Source organism: Schistocerca nitens, chromosome 1 (genome assembly GCF_023898315.1).
Source record: "Schistocerca nitens isolate TAMUIC-IGC-003100 chromosome 1, iqSchNite1.1, whole genome shotgun sequence".
Classification (NCBI taxonomy): domain Eukaryota; kingdom Metazoa; phylum Arthropoda; class Insecta; order Orthoptera; family Acrididae; genus Schistocerca; species Schistocerca nitens.
This window is the reverse complement of record NC_064614.1, coordinates 1,203,576,017-1,203,598,111: the sequence shown is the minus strand read 5'-3', so window position 1 is coordinate 1,203,598,111 and position 22,095 is coordinate 1,203,576,017. Positions and strand designations below refer to the sequence as shown.

General features: G+C 38.5%; 2 protein-coding genes across 2 annotated transcripts in view; one reads left to right on the top strand and one right to left on the bottom strand.

Annotated features, from left to right (window-relative positions):
* Positions 1 to 2,483: 2,483 nt before the first annotated feature.
* LOC126201141 (CCHC-type zinc finger nucleic acid binding protein-like) lies at positions 2,484 to 3,188 on the bottom strand. Its single transcript, XM_049936764.1, has one exon. It carries the CDS (start codon positions 3,096 to 3,098, stop codon positions 2,649 to 2,651), a length of 450 nt encoding a protein of 149 aa, XP_049792721.1. The 5' UTR covers positions 3,099 to 3,188; the 3' UTR covers positions 2,484 to 2,648.
* A 301-nt stretch (positions 3,189 to 3,489) lies between these two features.
* LOC126201124 (transcription elongation regulator 1) overlaps positions 3,490 to 22,095 on the top strand; it is a 266,120-nt gene continuing 247,514 nt past the window's right edge. The window contains exon 1 of the mRNA XM_049936763.1: positions 3,490 to 3,632. Coding sequence (XP_049792720.1) covers positions 3,508 to 3,632 — 125 coding nt within the window. The 5' untranslated portion in view covers positions 3,490 to 3,507. The remainder of the gene's footprint in view (positions 3,633 to 22,095) is intronic.

Genomic DNA, 22,095 nt, shown 5'->3' with positions numbered 1-22,095 from the left:
ATCTTTATTAAGTGATGTCTTACTCATTGCCATCCGTACAGTAGCAACTGCTACCACCACTGTCCCCACAACATACAGAAATAATGGAAGCAGTTTGTAAGCAGACTTTTTGATGCACATACTACTACATATATCACACGAAGACTTAAAGCGTCACTCAAACCAACAATTCCACACACCCCTCATCACCAACACCATCTGTCAATCACAAAATAATTTTAATCTGAATACACAATTATATTAATGCCTATACATTTGATACAATGTTATATTATTAGCCTACTCTGAAAATGAGTATTGAGTGTTTCAAAGCAAATAAGAGCAGTGTGAAAGCTAATTTTTGGTACTGTGTAATCCTAGTAAAATATCAATTCTTGCAATGTATTAACAGGCATAAATCAGTATTTAAACTAAAATTTTTGGTGTAAGCAAACAGCAACTAATCAGTCCAACACAAATAGCAGTTATCTTGCCAGTTTATATCACAACCAATTTTAAGAAGACAGTATTGTTAGTGCTAATCATGTTTGTGCAGCATACAGCAGCAAGTTTCACTTCCTAACTGCACAACATTGTGGTGCATGCAGTATCAAATATAATTCTCCAGAAGGCTTGTACGTGTATAATCGACAAAACATTAGTGACATCAAGTTACAGTTCTCACATCCAGTTTAGTGTTCCATTGGTGCACAATGAGAACAGTTAACTGTTAGTTTAAACAGGACAGTTAACCCAAGCACATTTCACATGGAAAAGGAAGCCATTGGAGCAAGTTTACTATTGCATCAGTTTGTTGAAGCTGTACAGTAAGAGTTGTACAAGCAATGAGAGAATTGATAGCCAAACATACAAATGGCTAGGGCTAGTTTCACATACTATATACACAGGTATGTGTAAAGCCTGAATAGTGTTAAGGTAAAATCTAAGTGCAAGCAGTTTTGTATGGATTTTGGAAGCTGAACTTCTGAAGTAGGCATATAAATTTGTGGTATTTCTTGGTTTTCCAGCTGCTAATTAGTACTCTTATTATAAGCACATATTTCAATGATTGACAGTCTTCAAACAGGTTTGAATCCATGCAGCACACAAGACTAAATTCCTCCTGTAGAAACTATACTAGAACTCCAGATTTCCAAACTTACCAGACAGCACAAAAATTCCATATAAAGTGGTGAATCTGCATCTTACCAAAATTAGCTGCACAAAAATTCCATATAAAGTGGTGAATCTCCATCTTACCAAAATCTACTGGTGTGTAGTAGCTCTAGTCCAATACTAAACAACCTACTTTGTCACCACATTTAGATATTAATTAATGAAGTATATTTCAAATACTTGGGTAAATGTTCAGAACCCCACTTAACTAAACACCACCCCCGGCCCACTATATTGACATGCCTTAAAACAAATAGTGAACTGTAAACTAGATAAAATCCGAACAAAAATGCTCTGTATTTATCAATTTTCTAAAATTGAAGAGTTTGTATTTAAGGTCACTTCTATAATCCAATTATGTTCAACTGGAGCAGTAATTAGAATGACAAAATAAGCAGGAAACGACACATTAGAAGCCCCTTCCACACAATTTGCCAATGTCAAAAAAAAAAAAAATTGAGTAATACTTACGTTTAAACTCAGTAATCTGGAGGCAGACTGATGAATTTTTAATCCGACGCGATCTGTAAAACTGGAGTACGGAGTAAACAGCAATTCTTCTCAGCAGAATGTTTTGTAAATTATTTCTTTACAAATAAATTTGTGCCTTCAAGCAAAGTTGGCAGAAACCGGTGATAATTTAACAGTGCCTTGCTGAAAGTAATACTATTTCAATAACAACATTGCAATCCAACATACTAGTTACATTTACATACCGCCACATTTGAATTTTAATGACGACACGCAATACTGAATAACCATTGTGGATCAAGATTTCGAAGTTGGCCAATTTCCTTACCTCCCCAAAAACGGTTCAGTGGTATTAAAATTCACGCAGTTCAAACTTTGGGTCCTTAGGTATTCATGCCACTACGAAGATCTAGATTTGAAACAAATGTGTAAATACTAAAAATTATGGTATGAAATTTATGTTACCACCTACAATTTTGGCAAATTGTTAATTTCAATCACGTCCACAGCAGCAGCTTTTACAATTTCACTCGTGGCGTTAAATACTTAAAACAGTGAAAACCAGAAACAATGATTTCAGGCAAATAATCCCTATAAAAATAATTAAATTCACCCAATTTCATGTTACTTACCATTTCACATAGCTGCAATTACGTTTTACTGCGTAATACTAATATTACAATGCAAGTCTGAAATTCAAAATATGAAACGCACATATTACCAATATGGCGACTTCCGCCTTCCACTAACGGCGTCATTTTGTGAGGCCATACAGATGCACAACAAGAAACACTTTTAGTGACACAAAATGGGGAAAAAAATGGAACAAGGTTATGAAAATAACTATCAAAACTTAGTAGGATTAGTTACTCAACATTTTTACTTTCCTGAATGGCAATTGAAACTTGATGTCTAATTATTACGAGTTACAGTATAGGTACTCTTAAAGACAAAAAAACAAAAGGTGTCCTCATACGACATTAAGCTCTCATACAAAAAGTACCTCATAACATTCACAAGCTTTAGGATCGATCTTGATCACAGTCGCGGCTTATATGGCCGGCCTTGCCACAGTTGTAACAGCTCTTCCCACCGGATCCATCAGGGCAGTTGCGAGCGATGTGCCCGGTTCGGTTGCAGTTGTAGCAGGAAAGTCTTGATCGCCCGTAATCATTGGATTCTGGACATTCTCGTGCAATATGCCCCGTCTTATTGCAGTTGTAGCACGTCGGGCCTCCATCCATATTCTGCTGGCAATCTCTTGAGATGTGACCAACTGCATTGCACCGGTAGCACCGATCTTGCTCTTCACGGCACTCGCGGGCAAAATGTCCATAGCCGTTACATTTGTAACACTTCGGATCAGCTCGCCCACCGCCGCCTCCTCCACCGCGGCTAAATCCACCTCCTTGCGGGCACTCTCTTGCAAAGTGTCCTGTACGGTTGCATTTGTAGCACACGCTGGAACTCATAATAATATATTTACTGCACGACAGAACACTACCACACCACACCTGCCTCTCGCACACCACGTGGGAAAGTGAATGAGTGGTACTACTTCCTGCTAGTTCCGCTCGAATGTACAGCCTTCTAGATAGCAAAGTTCGTGGTTCTGTGCAGTGACTCCACAACCGAAACTCGCTGATATATTATTGTAATGATTGTCACTGGATTGGCAAATTTTAGTCGAGTATTACAGTGATGTTGAAAATGAAAACGAACATCATATTGCCAGATAGTTCTTCTAAGGTGAGTAATCAATAATTGTGAATTTATCTGTGATGCTATACCAGAACCGTAGAGATCTCTGCTCCCAGCGACTTCTGTATAATCTTTGTGTTTAATATCTGTCGCGAACTGAAGAAGAAGTAACTGAGTAAAATGGCTGATGATTGTGAAAAGCCAATGTCTTCGCCAGGCAATTATGACGAAAAAGATGAACATACCGACGAAGAGGAGGACGATTACCGTCCGATGATGAAAGGAAGGGGAAGAGGTGTTTTCAGGTAATATAAATTTTCAGCATTGGGAATTTTACCTGTCGAAATAATTAATACTTTGAGAAGCCGGCGATTTTAATTTCCCAATAGCTACTTCAACAACGATACCGATTAAATGAATACAGAGTTCTGAAGTACTTGTATTGTCTGTTTTGCCGCTTGTGTGTCACGTGACACCTCTTACGCTGAAGTTATACCAGTTTCACTACACTATTTTCTTTCATCTTTTTCTTTTTTCCTTTGTTTCTTTGGGAAGACTATTTGATACGAAGAAATGGGAATGGATTGATGACAGCGATTGTACCTAAAATTTTTGATACCAGATATGATAGTTCTGTCGGTGACTCTATAGTTACTCCTGTTTACACTGTAAGGACTGAAGCGAAATACTATTAAGAGGACAGTCACAGAGAGGAAAGAGGGGGGACGGGAGTCCAAAATTATGGGTTTATTTCAATATAGTGGATTTGGAGACTGTAGAGAGACAGGAATGATGACGATTACTTAAATTCATCTGGATTATGCCTATTAGACACAGCCGTGTTTACTTGATAATGTATTTTATCAGAAGTTCATAGAAATTAATGCTAAACTGTCACATCCAATTTGTTTCCTTGTTCGTCGAAACAGTGATACTATTTCAGTATCATGCCTTGCCTAAAACTAAAATGTAATATTTCGTACAAAATTAATAGTTGTATTTTAAATTTAAGGGAAGAGGCTTTTCTTTTGTTAATATCATATCATTGCCAGATCTTGTGTCAAAATCGTGGGCCATCCTCGCAAACCCCATAAGATACTTTTTATGCAGGTCACAGGTATAAAACGGGACACAAGATTTAGCATCTCATTAATGATGAGGTGTTTAGAGATGGGACACATGTTCAGATTTGAAAAGAATGGGGAAGAAATAAAATGTAATTTTCAAGGCAGTCATTGTTGGAGTAGCATTAAGTAATTTAAAATGTATATAACAAAAAACACTTCTTAATCATAAAGTAGCTGATTTTCTACTTTTGTCATTGCCTCTGTATGAAACTGTGCATCTGACAACACTGAGTAAGTGTTACAGAATAATAATACTGGTTTTCTTGTGTGTAGGTACTGAAATTGAGGATAAGTTAGAAATAAAGACCCTGTATTGTGTAAAGGGATACTCCTATATTACAACAGGAAAAACAACTTTATGACTGATCCACAGAATTGAGAACAGTCTTCCCTTTCAAGTGATTTTTCGTAGTCTGCATTGATTTTTTTTTTGGTTGACTGAAGGAAAAAAAGTCCAGCCCCCATGATAAACTGTACATTTTCTGGCTGCTACTTATAAATTAACACAGACGAATTATCAGTAAATTTCTGAAATATGTATATCTAATCTGTGACAGTATCCAGCTTATTACATAATTGGTTCTTAAGAAAAATCAGAAGACATGGTGTACATTAGAAGGAAAAATAATTAGGAGTAATGTTATGAAAATTTGGTATCATTCATGTTTGTTTTTAGGTTTGCTAAGAATGTGTCTTCAGTGATGTGGAACATGTTGTGGCTTAAATTTAAAAATGTTTAGTCTATAAATTCTAATTCTGTAGTCACTTTGACAGGGCCTCAGTTTAAAAATATATAGTTTTTAAATACTAATTTTGTAAGCACTCTGACAGTTTACATTCATTACTGTGTTATACATCGTTCCTACTTTTTCACTGACTAGAAAGGAAGAAATTAAAAAAACAATTTCTTTCAGCATTATATTACACACCTGTTATTTCCTCTTCATCTACTACTACTGCTACTACTACTACAACAGCTTGCTTAGTATTTACATTTCTAAACTGAAAATTTTTCATTAGCAAGTTCTCTACATGCTGTAATAATTTGAGTCTGTTTTGCGCAGAGCATTGTGAAATATACTACTGAGAGAGGTCCTCAAATCTAAATGATCAATTCTGGTATTGTTTTGAATTCATAAGAAAGTTATTATTCACTGCATGATAAATGGTAACCCCCACCCCTATTATTGTCTTGACAAGCCAATGGTCTTAAAGAGAAGGCAAGCTAATATCATTTTCTGTAGGTAAGAAATCACTGTGGTGGTCAGACTATTGTGTTTGTTTATTCAACATTTGAGGCTGTCAAATTACATCAAGAAATATACAGTTGTAGTTCAGTACCAATTAAAAATGTAACAGAAGCTGGAGATGACAAAAGATGGTTAATAGATAAGGAACTTTGTTGGTTACAGAGGGACGTTTCCTTTAAAATTGTTTATCAGTAAACGATGAGGCCAGCATCTTGAACAAAACAGTAGCAAACAAGGTATACATCACACACTAATTATACATCTTGCAACACATTCCATTTGTTGATTGTCATTTATACATCAAAACGCATTTAAACTGAAGGCCAAGATTAGATCACAAGATGAACTGCTGACTGAATGTGTGTGATCGTTTCAGGAGTGTCTCTGTGGTGCATTCTTTTAATTCAGGCAATAAATGAAGGAGCCTCCACCTGAGAGTAAGTTCAGGTTCCACTTGTCTGCTTTGACCAATAATGGCATATTACACGTGAAGAGTCAGTCATCTATTTTAGTTGCGAAGACAACCACAGAATGTTATTAATAACAGGCAGAGTGCATCCTAGTAGATGAAGACCACTGGATATACCGTTATCATTGAAAACAAACCATAAACATGTGAAATATATCAGTCAGCTAATAAAATGAAATTAACGGGACAACTGTGGGAATGATGTGGTTTTGGGCAGGAACATACTTTTAAAAAGGTGGTTTCATAAATGTAAGCTCATTCCAAAGCAACCAACACATTGAAAAATAGGATACATGAATTCATCTGAAGATAATGGAATGCAAATATATGGTAAATAAATTGGAATCAAATAATTCATTTGACGTATATAGCTCAAAGTATAGCACAGATACTAGACACTACCCTCACCAAAACATCGAAGAAATCATTTACATACAGGTCCAAATGAAAGTAATGAAACATGATATTGAAAACCATCAATTGAAATAAATTTTCCAAAGAAACATCCACTACAAGAGTACTTCCCTGCTTACTTCAGATAAACAGCACACACATGACTTCACACAACACATTTACGTCAAGGGTTAAAGCCAGTAAATGAAATCGCAGATTACACTTGATGTATATAACTCAAAGGAATATGGTGGTTTGGGACAGCTGTACAAAAGTACGACATAATTGTAAAATAACAAAACAAATTCCTCCTGACTGAACTGAAAAAACATTTACAAAAACCACACAAGTGGACTGGTAGCGTACGCTAAACCTATGTGCACATCCCCGCAAAAGAACCAAATGATCAAAAAATGACACCCACGAATTCCTCAAGAACAAACAGTAAAAAATAATCCAAAAACCACATGACCGGAATCTACTATTTCGATTGACCTTTATAGCTCAAACAAAGACAGTGATAAAAAGAAACACACACACTGCCTTAAAAACTTGTATCACAGTTTTAATCAGACCTATATAGCCGAAACTTAAAAATCGATAACACACACCCAAATCTGAGAGAGATTTTCCTTTGACAAACTAACTACAACCTCACAGTAAATGGAACGAAAACTGTGCTGCATACAACAAAATATTTAAACACAACTAACAAGCATCCAGTCTTAACAAACCAACAAACTAAAACTGGCAGCTTAAAAACCAGAAACAAATAAATAACCAATAACTACTAAGGCTAGATCCAATCCAACTTAACCAATACCACAAACCTGATCCCCAGCATAATCATTCTCCTCAAGATTACCACCACAAATGACAGCACAAGCCCTTAAAAAATCCATTTCGAATACACCGCACTTCGTCAAAATCACGTTAAATATATATCGAAAAACACAGATGATGTGACTTACCGAACGAAAGTGCTGGCAGGTCAATAGACACACAAACATACACACGAAATTCAAGCTTTCGCAACAAACTGTTGCCCCATCAGGAAAGAGGGAAGGAGAGGGAAAGACGAAAGGATGTGGGTTTTAAGGGAGAGGGTAAGGAGTCATTCCAATCCTGGGAGCGGAAAGACTTACCTCAGGGGGAAAAAGGACAGGTATACACTCGCGGTACACACACACACACACACACACACACACACACACACACATACACAAGCAGACATTTTGGCCTTTACAAATGTCTGCTTGTGTCTGTGTATGTGCGGATGGATGTGTGTGCGTGTGCGTGTGCGCGCGCGTGAGTGTATACCTGTCCTTTTTTCCCCCTAAGGTAAGTCTTTCCGCTCCCGGGATTGGAATGACTCCTTACCCTCTCCCTTAAAACCCACATCCTTTCGTCTTTCCCTCTCCTTCCCTCTTTCCTGATGAGGCAACAGTTTGTTGCGAAAGCTTGAATTTCGTGTGTATGTTTGTGTTTGTTTGTGTGTCTATCGACCTGCCAGCACTTTCGTTCGGTAAGTCACATCATCTGTGTTTTTAGATATATTTTTCCCACGTGGAATGTTTCCCTGTATTATATTCACGTTAAATATATAATTATAAGAATTAAGCTTATTATTGAGATCACTATAAGCTTCTCTCTCAACAATTTGAGCTATGCACTTAAGTTCCTGCATAACATACCCCTCAACAAATATGTCACATTACAAAAAACAGCCCAATAGCTGTAAGAAACAACATAATAATAATTATCACTAATTGTTTCAGTTGCTGCGATTTAAAATGTGCTCTTAGATTCCTGCCCAGCCTTAGCTTAGGAAATACAGCCAAGTACGAAAAGAAACAGCAAAAATCTTTGTCAAAACAGGAATATAAATATAATCACTACTACTTTGTGTAACAACAGTTTAAGCTGTCCTCTTATGTTCCGCCCCCAACCACACCCTCGTAAATCATAATGTATTTGATACAAGCAGCATAGTTTACAAATATCATAGTTTACACTAGTTATTAAGACAACCACATACAACATTTAAAAGCAGGCCACTTTGCTTTGTAAACTGGTGGTGTCACACAGGATGTCAAAGGTCAAAGCAGGGTGGAGTCAGACTTCGCTCTTGACCCAATAAATATTTGCTGAAGATGAGTAGTGTTATTTTATCGATAATAAAGCTCTGGAAAGGGGGGGGGGGGTGTTGAAATTAAATACTTATCGTAACAGAATACATCCTGTGTCTGTTGGGACCAGTGTGACATGAGAGGCTACAACTGCTCTGCATGTGATGTAAAATGTTACGCCCATGATATAGTTATGCAAGCTAGGGAGATAACACTACTGGAATACAGAAATCCACAAGCATATAATTGCTAACTTCTGTCATGTGTTGTTTTTCCCCTAGATAAGTCATTTGCCACATGACAGTGGCCTAAGAAACAGTAAACAAGTTAGTGAATAAATACTAACATGTACAGAGCATCAAGAAAGAGTGTCTCTCTCTTGTCATTAATTTTTCCTATGCTTATTATGATACCCGTGATCTTATATGTCTATTTTTGGAATTCATTGTTTTAGAACAGTTGGCGTATTACAGAATGATCATTTACATACAATGATCGTGGGCCTTCTCCATATGCATCTATTTCAATCATTGTCTGATAATTCTGTGAAACTGAATTCTTAGCTATAGAAAATGGAAGAAAACAGAAATGGCAGATTGGCAGCTGTGAGTGACAGTCCTAAATTCAAATCAGACTGCAGTTCCTACTTAGGTTGCCCAATCTGTACAGAATGCGAGAAGATATTGTAAATGCCGTCAGGTACATGCAAATAGATAACTGTATGGATGTGACACTTGGAGTAGGTAATAATTGTATCGCTGTTTGAAGTGTAACTGTCCAAGAAGCAATGGAGCAGCAGATTCAAAATGGGAGTTCTCCTGTATCAAGAGTAACTGCGGAAGGTGAGAATTTTTATTGGAATCTAACTTCTCTCCACTTTCTAGCTGAGAAGTTAAAGATACATTGTGACTTTACAGCCTTTATAGGAAAAATGTTTAAGTAGTTGACTAATTACCATTTGTTTTTGGTATTCTATGTTATCAACAGTATCCGGACACCTGGCTGAAAATAACTTAAGAGTTTGTAACGCACTCCATCAGTAATGCTGGAATTCAGTATAGTGTTGGCCCACACCTAGTCTAGATCAGGGCTTCCCAACGTGTGGTCCGCGGACCCCTTAGGGGTCTGCTGGCTCTTTCTACGGGGTCCGCGGCCACATTACACCAAATCGTGTAAAATAATGAGTAAAATTATTGAATAAAAATGTGAAAATCAAATTCATCACTTTTTTTCGTGTGAAAAAGTGTACCTTTTTTGCTTCAGGTCGTATTCCCAAGCAGCCTTTGCTGTTCTTAAGTGAGAATGCATACACAGTTTAGTGTCGGAGAATGCAGCTTCTCTGGTCAACTGTATCGCAACAATACAGGGGTCGTTTGTGAGCCGGCTCACGGCGCTAAATGCGCCGTAACCTTGTACATGTGAGCGGAGTGAGCTTTGTCGACCAGCCACAGCGCTCGCTGGCATGTATGCGGCCCCAGGCATAATTAAATGTTAAACTTGCTTTGTCAGTGCAGTACCTATTTCATAAGTCGATTCTTGACCTTCAAGTTGTTTTCATTCATCTCTAAACCAAAGGCTATCAATACTTCGGGGGGGGGGGGGTCATTGCGAACATGGCACTTGCATAAAGAAGCTTTCAGTTCCCATGGCTTTAGCTCTGAAATTTAAAGTTGCTGTGCTCTTGACTAACTAGGGGTCCGCCATGGATTTTCGCCTGAAGTAGGGGTCTGCCAGCTGAAAAGGTTGGGAAGCCCTGGTCTAGATGACAGCGTCCACTCTCGCAGGTATACATTCAATCATGTGCTGGGGGGTTTCTTGGGGATTGGCAGCCCATTCCTCACACAGTGCTGCACTGAGGAGAGGTATCGATGTTGGTCAGTGAGGCCTGGCACGAAGTTGGTGTTCAAAAACATCCCAAGGGTATTCTGTATGATTCAGGTCAGGACTCCGTGCAAGCCAGTCCACAGGCCGTGCATTATGAACAGGTGCTCAATCATGTTGAAAGTGAGCAGTAACCATCCTTGAATTGCTCTTCAACAGTGGGAAGCAAGAAGGTGCTTAAAACATCAATGTAGGCCTGTGTTGTGATAGTGCCATGCAAAACAATAAAGGTTGCAAGCCCCCCTCCGTGAAAAACATGACCTCACCATAACACCACCGCCTCCGAATTGTATTGTTGGCACTACACACACTGGCTGATGACGTTCAGTGGGCATTCGCCAAACCCACACCTTGCCATTGGATCACCACATTGTTTACTGTAATTCATCTCTTAACACAATGTTTTTCCACTGTTCAATTGTCCAGTGTCAATGTTTATGCTGCTTACACCAAGCGAGGCATTGTTTGGCATTTGCCAGCACTATGTGTGGTTCATGAGCAGCCACTCAACCATGAAATTAGTTTTCCCACCTCCTGTCATAGTACTTGCAGTGGATCCTGATGCAGTTTGGAATTCCTGTGTGATGGTCTGGATATACTTCTGCGTATTACACATTACGACCCTCTTCAACTGTCCGCAATCTCTGTCAGTCAGCAGACGAGGTCAGCCTGTGCACTTTTGTGCTGTATGTGTCCATTCGCATTTCCACTTCACTATCACATTGGAAACAGTGGACCTAGGAATGTTTAGGAGTGTGGAAATCTCATGTACAGACGTATAACATGAGTGACACCCAATCACCTGACCACGTTCGAAGTCTGTAAGTTCCGTGTAGCACCCCCTTTCTGCTTTCTCACGATGTCTATGACTACTGAGGTGCTTATATAGAGTAGGTGGCAGCACAATGCACCTAATATAAAAAGCATATGTTTATGGGGGCAACCGGATACTTTCGATCACATAGTGTATGTTTTGTAGAGCACAAAGTCAAATTCAGTTGTTTTCAGTGTTGTGGACTACAGTAAGTGTGAAGTCGGTTTTAGAGATTCCACGTCTATGAGGAAAGTATTCATTTATTAACATAACTAGGTTGAGGAACAGTTCATAACTGAGACTTTAGTGTGTACTGTATGTCTCTCCTCAGGCATTTTTTTTCTGACTTTTTTTCTCAGATCTTTGAATACTGTTTCTCTTTATGTGTAGATGGAGTTGTCCATAGATATACTGAACATCTTGTGTTGTATGTTTCCCAGTGTAAACAGAAAGCTCATTACAAACAAGTGTTTTTTCATGTAACATTTAATGTAACCATTTCATTGGGCCTGTGGGGACACGGGTGATACATAACATAGCACAAATGTGCTGGTTGCAGATGAAAATCTCTGAAATCTCGCTAATTTATCTTTAAATATGGAAGGGGGTGTGGTCATGGATGAGGAAGTGGGGGAGGAAAAATGGGGAATGGTTAACACATTGGAGACAGGCCACTTAGAAGAATGTCAAGCCTAGAAAACGATGTGCCATTATTGAAAGTGGTAATGGCACATATGCAATTGATCTATCATTATGAAAGTCAATATTTATTTTTCACATTTACTTTAGTTCTTTGACAGATTAAAAATTTTAAAATAATAATGACAGTATAGTTAATCGTAAAAAAAAGAGCTGTTGAGCATTTTTTTTCTCTTTAACATCCAAAATTTCTTGCTCACTCAACAGACATTATGTATTTGTAGCAGAATTACATCAAACTGCAAAACCTCAGGAGTACATGTACGAAATTACATTAACTCAACCAGATATTAGCCAAGAGATTTGAAACAGCAGCTGTTACATTCACAAATGTTTCATTTGAAATAATTCTAGAAATTGACAACAGAAGGCAGCATCTGCAAAGGGACAGATAGTGAGATGTGCATACTAAATGAGTTCAGTTAACGAGTGATAGGTGACTTGTACAACAAGAAAATTGTGGCCCAAGCTATATTCAGCTGCGTTTTTTTGAACAGTGTTGTGGCCCTAGTGATACTTGGCCTTAGTCTCAAAAATGTTAAATGGGGTTATGCTAATGTTGAACTTGTAGATGTGGGGATGGTAAGTGGCAGGCACCTGTGCAAAGGGACAGGCAGTGTTCTGAAATATGCTAAAGGAATAGTAAAATGAGGTATCATGGAACCTGGACTAACATAAATAAAGAAAAGGGTGACATATAAGAGGTAGTGTTGAGTAAAATAGGAATGTGGCAAATATGAGGCTGACATGGAGCAGGAGGATGAATGGTGTAGAAACTGGTGAAAGGGGCTAGAGCAATATGGGGGACAGAAACTTATATTTTATGCAGCGAAACGAGAGCCCTAGCAGTTAGTAGTGCTCCTGCCAGTTTTTCAGCTGTGAAGCACAAAAGGCTGCCAACGGTACCTGAGTCTTGTTTAGAGTTGCTGTAACACTGAGGTGTTACCATAATCTTATGTATAGTCATACTGCACGATTGGTTGTGGTTCTTCCTTGAAGCAGTTGTACGATTTACATGTAGACAGCAGGACTCTTAAACCCTCCAGTCTAGATGATCAGATAGTTTGTTGGAATTATGTTTTTAATTCACTGTAGAGTTTGTAGGAATTTCCAATTTCTTGAACCCTAGCAAATCTACTTTTGTGTCTCGTATTGTGATTGTGCATACCACAGTTCAGTATAAATGATTATCAACAACAAAAAAGGCCACGAAGGAGTAAATGTGCCAGAAAGTGAGTGTAAGAATTCAGAGGTCCTTAAAAGCACCTCTGCAAGCTGAGCAGTTATCTACTTCACACAATATCCTAACTGTTTACTTCCACTGAATACATAACTTAGCTGCATTTCATCAAAAGGTATTTCTTTAAGACAACCGAGATTGAAGATATACAAAATAAGCATGCATCTATTTCCTTAGGTTAACATAATGAGAAATACTTTGAAGGGCAAAACATGCTGAACCGAGTTGCTAGAGTAGTTTACCTATATGTTGATTCATTTCAACGTGTTCAACTAAACTCCAAGGAATTTTACAATGTTTCGTTGACTGTATGCTTCCAGTGGTAGCATGTCTTATATGAAAGTGCGTAATATGAGTTTGTGAGATTTAAGACAAGTTGTTAGCTGTGAACTGTTTGTAGGTCTGTTCAGCTATTACCTTGGTGTGCCTGGTAATGCTGAGTTTGCACTCTTGATTGATATGCATGTGTCATTATAAAACGTTACAGAAGTTAAAGAAATTGGAAAGTCAATGTAGGTTATAAAAACAAGAGTGGACCCAATCATTTGGGACCCTGTAATATTACCTTGTTTTATGGTAGCTACTCTGTTGTGTCAGTGTACTTCCTGCTTTTTGTTATAATGGTAGACTTAATACGCACAAGAGTGATGTCATTAATGTCAGCGTATTTCACTGAAAATTATTGACCCGTTGTCTGCTGCTTTGAAAACCTTTACTATTTTTTATCAGTTTAGATTGTTTCAAATCATAACGCACAAGAAGCTCTTCAATCATACTTTGCGTGGGTACATGCATGACATTCCACCCCACTCAACATAATATTAAACACACACAACTCAACGCAGAGATTTTAAACATTGTTCAGAAGACCAGTATTCACAGGAGGGGTGTGGTGTACAATGTATTGTTGACATATTGGCTGTTCTGAACAATGTCTAAATCCTTTTGTTGAATTTTGGTGTTCAGGTTATTGGAGTTATGTATAGTGGGATGGATTATCATATGCATTGATATGCATACTGTCATTGGAGAGAAAGGGGGGGGGGAACTGTGTTTGATGATGATTTTGTAACAATTGAAACTGGTAGCAAGAATAAGTTTTCGTATCAGCTGATGGTGATACAATAAAATTTCGATAAATAACTGCAATTTGTAATCTGTGGAGCACTAGTTATTGAAAATAGTTAATGATGTTTTGGTTTGACAAGTAGACTTTCGTGGTCCAGCTTTGGTAAGGTCACAGAATATACCAACAGGATCCATTTTCCTTGTTTGGCTCTGCCATGATTTCATTTGTGAGATTTTATATTGCTTTTATATGGAGAATCGTTTAAAAAAGCCAAACTGACAGGCATTTAACAAGTTCTGTCCAGAAAAATACTAATATAGGTAGAAGTGCAAAACGTCTGAAATTATAACTCTTTTTTTCCCCCCCACAGTTGTGTATGTCTCTCTCAATGCCCCACATAAATCCGATGAGATTATTCTATAAGTCAATGACTGACAGTGTCAGCATAAGATTCGGACAATCCTCAGCAAGACACATCATCACAGACAGTAGGATTACCGCACTCTATTGACCTGGGAAATCTTGTAATCTCATTGAGGGCTGTATTTTGGAAACTGTCTGTTCGTGGTGCACACACTGCCTGCTGCATTAAATACATTAACTTTAATTTGGTTTTTATTAGTCAGTGTGTTCCAAAGAATAGAATACTTTAATCCGAGCTGTTAATCACTCACTGCCCTTGCATTTTTATGTCCAGTTTTTCCTTTGTTTGTGGCATGGAGATAAAGACTGAAAGTACTGTAGGAATGTGTTGAAGGAAAAGTTGAAGCTCCTGTGTACACCGAGGACACACGCAAGAAGATAATAGGGGAGATGCAATACATTTTGAGCAGAATGTAATTATTGCACTTCCATTACAGAAGCATCAGATTCAAACTATTCTAACTGTCTGCTTTGACCCAAGGTGTCATCAATATGGCTGAAATGGCCATTCTCAGCGACTCCAATATGGTGCCTGTAACGACACTACATACACACAGCAACAAACATGAAAATACGTACTGTATGGGAACTGTAACTTGGCATGTGGGGCCCCGTAGTTCCAGACTGGAAACTATCAGCAGCAGTCGGGAGATTTTGTGGTGTGGTGTGACGTGGCGATATGTACATGTTGCCAACTGTGGGGCGTAGACTGCATTTGTCTTCTGCTTTGTTGCCTGCTATATCGGTCGCTTGGATGTGCTGTTGCTGTCAATGTGCAGTATCTGGTTTTCACTGTTTTGAAAATGAGTGATGATCCATTGCGGGAGTGACTGTCAACTCCAGTTCAGTAAAAGAATCCTGTTATGAGGAGCACTTGTTATAAAACAATAAATGTAGTGAAGTGCTGCGGTGATGAAAAAAAACTAAAAATCACTGTTGCATCTGATTGGGCAGTCTTCCCGCAGAGTTGCGACATACACTGGGAAGAGCCTGCGTAGTATTGTGAGAGTTAGAGAATTTACCAGGAATCAGCCAGATGCGTCCCCAGGAACTCCTGGCAAAAAGAGGTTAGTTTCAATAATAATCCTATTAGAGAATATTTCTAAATAGCTCCAAATTTCATTGTAATTAATTTAAAATGTGTGCTCTTTTACTGATAGAGCCAATAGAAAGACAGATGATTACAATAATGGCTAATCATACAGTTTAACTCATTTCTGAAAATATTCGAATGCAATTTCACTTCTTAAAAAAGTGTTTTATTCTCTTCAACTTGGGGAAAAGGCGGGGAAATTGAAGTAGTTGTTGATGACTTAACAAACGAGTCATCAGGGACACAATAGAAGAGATTTACACTGTGCAAAAGGTTGTGACCACTGTGCGAAAACTTCTGCCAGTTCTTGAACAGAAGATTGGTTGGAGTTGCAGTACCACCTCTCTCAGAAGAGTGTTAGTCCATTGGTTTCGTGTGGAGAAAGATTGAAAACGAGGACTTTATTATTGGAATGTGGCGACATTGTGCATTGGTGGGCCCAGTTCCTCATCGAGTTGAAAAGTATCAGGGAGGCTGGCACAGAAATGTTTTATTTGGATGAATCCTGGATGGACAGTAACCTAATGTGCGGCAAACGCTGCTTGGGGGTGGGGGGGTGGGGAAGAGAGAGAGAGAGAGAGAGAGAGAGAGAGAGAGAGAGAGAGAGAGAGAGAGATATGTGGGTGTTACTGCGTGGGGAAGCGTCTCCAGAAGACTAATAGTTAGAAGTGTGGGTTCTAAAAATGGATTCATTAGGCAGGCGGAGTGAAAGTTCTGGACCAAATCAACACTGGGAGATTACCATGGGCTGATGAATTCAGCTAATTTCAAAAAATGGTTTGAAGAACTTGAACTCCCAAATCCTCCTCTACAATCTGTGATAATCATGGACAATGCACCTTATCACAGCAGACAACTCAACAAACTGCCCACCAGATACGATAGGAGAGCATCTATGATACAGTAGCTGCAGAATAGAAAAATCCAATGTGACGAGAGTATGACAAAGGAGGCTCTGTAGTCCAGAATTCGGGAGAATAGGGCGACAGCGAAGTCATTTGCAGTTGACATACTGGCAAAAAGAGAGGGCCAGAAAGCGAATCGCGTGTCTCATCATTTGTGATTTGAATGCCATTGAGCTAGCATGGGCAAAAATAGACTCTTTTGAGAGTGCAGCATTACAGGTGATATGTCATCTGAAAATCTGTTGACTCTTGCAAGAGTTCATTTTCAGGCTGTTACTGACAAGGGAACATCCCCATCGCACCCCCCTCAGATTTAGTTATAAGTTGGCACAGGGATAGGCCTTGAAAAACTGAACACAAATCAATCGAGAAAACAGGAAGAAGTTGTGTGGAACTGTGAAAAAAATTAGCAAAATATTCAAACTGAGTAGTCCATGTGCAAGGTAGGCAACATCATGGAGAGTGTGAGCTTACGAGCGCCGTGGTCCCGTGGTTAGCGTGAGCAGTTGCGGAAGGAGAGGTCCTTGGTTCAAGTCTTCTCTCGAGCTAAAAGTTTAATTTTTTTTTTGTTTTCAGACAATTATGAAAGTTCAGGCACTCTCACATAATCAACTTCGCTCTCCAAAATTCCAGGCATGTTCAGATTTGCTTGGACATATGCAGGATTTGACGGTCTAGACATGGAAACATTTGAAAATGTAAAAAACATATGTTTTGACAGAGCACAGGGGAAACTGTGCGACTGTTAAACTGTTGCATTCATTTGTTGCAGTTTATGTGACAAACTCTTATGTTTTCATCACTTTTTTGGGAGTGATTATCACATCCACAAGAAAATCTAAATCGGGCAAGGCAGTAGAATCTTTTTACCCATCCGCCAAGTGTGCAAGTTAGGTGGGTTGACAACATATTCCCGTCATGTGACGCACATGCCGTCACCAGTGTCGTATAGAATATATCAGACGTGTTTTCCTGTGGAGGAATCGCTTGACCTATGACCTTGCGATCAAATGTTTTCGGTTCCTATTGGAGTGGCACGTCCTTTCGTCTGCTAATCGCACGGTTTTGCGGTGCGGTCGCAAAACACAGACACTAAACTTATTACGGTGAACAGAGACGTCAATGAATGAACGGACAGATTGTAAATTTGCAAAAATAAAGTAAGTAAAATTTTCACTCGAGGGAAGACTCAAACCAACATCTCGTTCCGCAGCTGCTCCCTCTAACCACGGGACCACGGCGCCCTTTAGCCTACATTGTCCTTAATGTTGCCTATCTTGCACATGGACTACTCAGTTTGAATATTTTGCTTATTTTTTCATAGTTCCACACAACTTCTTCCGGTTTTCTCGATTGATCTGTGTTCAGTTTTTCAAGGCCTATCCACTGTGTCAATTTATAACTAAATCTGAGGGGGGTGCGATGGGGAGGTTCCCTTGTGAGAAGACTAGAAAGGTTACTGCGAAAAGGTACAACACCTTGACCAGGAGTACTGGAGGTGTGACATTGTGATGGAAATAACCATTGACAACCTCATTGTCGACAGCGCACTTCAGATACCATTGACGAGTAGGTGAAAACAATTACATGCCAAAGTGAAACTGTTAGTGCATTGGAATTATCAGAAGCTTCTGCAAAATTTGCATGTTTCATTCTTGTTTCATTATAAATTTGTGTTGAATATTGTTATAGCTCTGCTGAAATGTGTGGCATCCAGTAAATTTTAAAAATAAATATTAAGTTATCTTCCATTCCTAGTGTCGTAATTTGTTCTTTTACCTACTTGTAATTCAGCATTTATTTTGACACATTAACTGATAATGTAGGACGTAAATGCCTTTATTTAATATGTCAGTACAAACAGTGATCTCAGTTTCGATATCACGAAGTATTTAACTGACGATTAACTCTGTACTAGACATAGCTGCTTTTGTGGATGTTTAAGAAACACGTTTGTGTTGCTTACACTGAGCACTTGCAGAACGTGGAGGTGGAGATTGTTCCCCTCCTCACCCTGTCTCTCCCCTCACCCCTCAACAGCCCTAGTGCTCACTCCCTGCACCACCCACAGGGAGATGCCTAGTAATAGTTTGCGTTTGGTATAAATAAGGCAGTAACATCTCCCTCCAAAAATACAATCAGACTAACTGGGCAGCCATGGGAAATTGGGGGTTATAGGCACACACCACGATCCCAAAACACACAACATGAAGAGAGAAAAAAAATTACAACATTCTGCTACATCAACAAAGTCCTAAGGATTCGAAAGCTTCTCTTGAGCTATATAGCTCGATCGCAACTGTTGATACCACAAAAACAAGACCTACAATTACGAAAATTGGAATCGGACATTTCCTTTGACCTATGTCTGTCAATCACAGCTGACAATACCAAAACACCAACACAAACACCTACAACTTAAATTACGATAATTTGAATTGGACATTTCCCTTGACCTATGTAGGTCAACCATAGCTGACAATACCAAAAACCCAACTACAGTGAAAAATAAAACCAAAACCACACCACCTCAGAAATGTACATCATAAATACACAAAACATCACACACACCCAATGCCGCCGCCGCCGCCGCCGCCACCACCACTACCAGCACCAGAGGGCACCATCAAACACAATGTGATAACATCTAAAAACACAACCAACTCATGAATTCCACACTGTAATGGCGTCACACACACACCACCACCCCTATGTTGTGTGTCAAAGCAGACAGGTGGAATCGGATGCTTCCGTTGACCCAAAGCAAGTGTGTATAGACTTGAAAATTACTGTACAACCTGCTTCATATCAAAGGCATAAACAGCACTCAATAGTATGTGTTGTAGAATGAAAGGGAAAGTTGAAAGTAGTTTAGGAGAGGACCAGTTTGGTTTCAGAATGAGTGTTTGATAATCTGGAATAAAACAAGATCAGTGTGTTTGTAAATAATGAAAATGAGTGGGTGGTCACATATTTTGTTTTGTGTGTCAGTCACATGTGGTCTAGAAGTGAGTAGCAAGTTAGTGCTACCTCCAAAAATGTTTTATCGGGCGGTCTATTTAACAAATAAAGATTCACCAGAACTCTCAATAGTTCTTGTTATCTCTAGTGGTCTTGGGTGTCCATCTGTGCAACCTTGAGTGGCAGGTGTTGCTTCATTGAACTGTATATGGTGTATACACCTAGTGGAAATGATTTATAAATTGTAACTCTGCCCATGACAGTGCTGCCATGTCATGTTGCTGGAAAAGTTTTAGTTAGAACAACTGTTTAACTCTGTCCACTGCTACTTTTATTTCAATCTCTTTAATCTGAATCATTTTTTTGAAGACATTTCCTTAAAGGCTTTGAATAACTAATATTAAACCATTGTAATTTTAAAGGTATGAAAGACAATCAGAATAAAATAGATTTCTCACTAGCCGAAATGTTTACCACACTACTATATTAGTACTACCTGCGGACTACAACTTGGCATTTGTTGAGATGGGGGTGGGGGTGGGGGAGTGGGTAGTAGACAGTGTTCGCTTTGGGGGGGGGGGAGGGGGAACACGCTCTGTCTCCATATAAATTAAGTATCTATAGCAGGCACCACAAACTTGCACTTTGAGCTTCAACTGTGAGCAAAGGATGTAATTGTCAGTTAAATGCTTTGTGGTATCAAAATTGAGATCACTGTTCATATTGACACGTTTAATAATGAGAAACAATGGAAGTACTGCAACAGAACACAGATAGTGACAAAGCAGACAACACCAGTTACAAGTGCACTGCATATATCGGAATGAACATCAGGAAATCAGTACATATGCTAGCAAGAACTACACGGTAGAGGATATCCTCATTTTCAGAAATGAGTGCACAAATATTTGCAAAATCCTTATCTAAATATTGCTGAGGAGAGTCCTTTGAAACTAAAGGCTGTCAAAAGTGGCTCATGTTTATCTCTTGAAGTTCTGCAGAGCTCCATTCTGAGCAATTCTTGAGTGATAATTGCGTTGGAAGAATTTGTGTCAAAAGATAAGATTCCATCAACAGCTGATGTAGTGAAGAGAGAATACTTTAAATGTTGTGAATATTCTGAAAAACAACTGAAACAGTTCAGTTCTAAGGAGGACAAACTTGATACCTTCCTGATGAATTTACAGCAAAGTGCAAACCATGACTTCACCACGTTTGTGCAGAAGGTGGTATGCGTATTTTACGGAAGAGCTAAAGTTGAAAGAGGCTTTTCTGTTGACAAAGAAGTTTTAGTTGAAAACTTGGAAGACAAAATTGTTGTAGAAAGAAGTGTTTTCAATGCAATACAATCAATAGGTGGTTCACTTAATAGTGAGAAACAACTGAATCTGGATATTACAAAATCGATGATACTAGCTGTGAAGAATGCTTCATCAGAAAGAGAAGAAGCATTCTTTTAAGAATGTCAGTTGAAGAAATAAAAGAACGCAAAAATAAAAAAAGCAAATGAGTATATAAAAGACAAAAAAGCAGCTGAAGTTTTAGATATTTAAATTTCAAGTTTAGCTAAGGAATTGAAACACTGAATGTCTTTCTTACTATGATGTTTAACACTTGACATAAACTATGTAGCTTTAAAATTGTTATAGTGTCTAAAGGAAAATTAAGTTTTCATTCCATTACTATGTTAAAACAATTTGTTTTTTAATTGATATGACACCAAATATATCAGAAAATAGTCATACACCATCCTGTGTGAGTTTGTTTGTCTAGTGTTTGACAAATAGTATACTGCAGGTCATATATAATTAAATTGTTCATGCTTCAGCTTTCATTTCAACCAGCTTTCAGATTCATAAAGTGTTTTCATCCTTGTACCATGTATATTTTCGAGAGGTCATGAGTATAACTTAAAGAAGTAATGAAAAAGTCATGAATTTGATCCTCTGAAAATCTGTGGGCACACTAGAAATGTTTTCCATTCTTAGATCGTATCAACGAGAGGGCTACATATTTATACAAAGTCAGCACTGGACTATACTGATGCTGGAGTTGTTTGCCTTGGACAGAAAATCTGTATAACATGATTTACTAATGACATAGCAGTGGTTGCCAAAACTGAACAGGAATTGAGTTAAGCATTTTGTGGAATAAAACATCTGCTCACTGATGGTTATAATATGCATATAAACAAAGAGACTAAGATAGTGGTATAGGCAGGAGGTTGATACGTTGGATGGCTAAATGTTAAACTGGGACAAGAGACTCTAGAATAGGGGGTGTGGGTGGGGGACTGCTATCTTGGAAGCAGAATA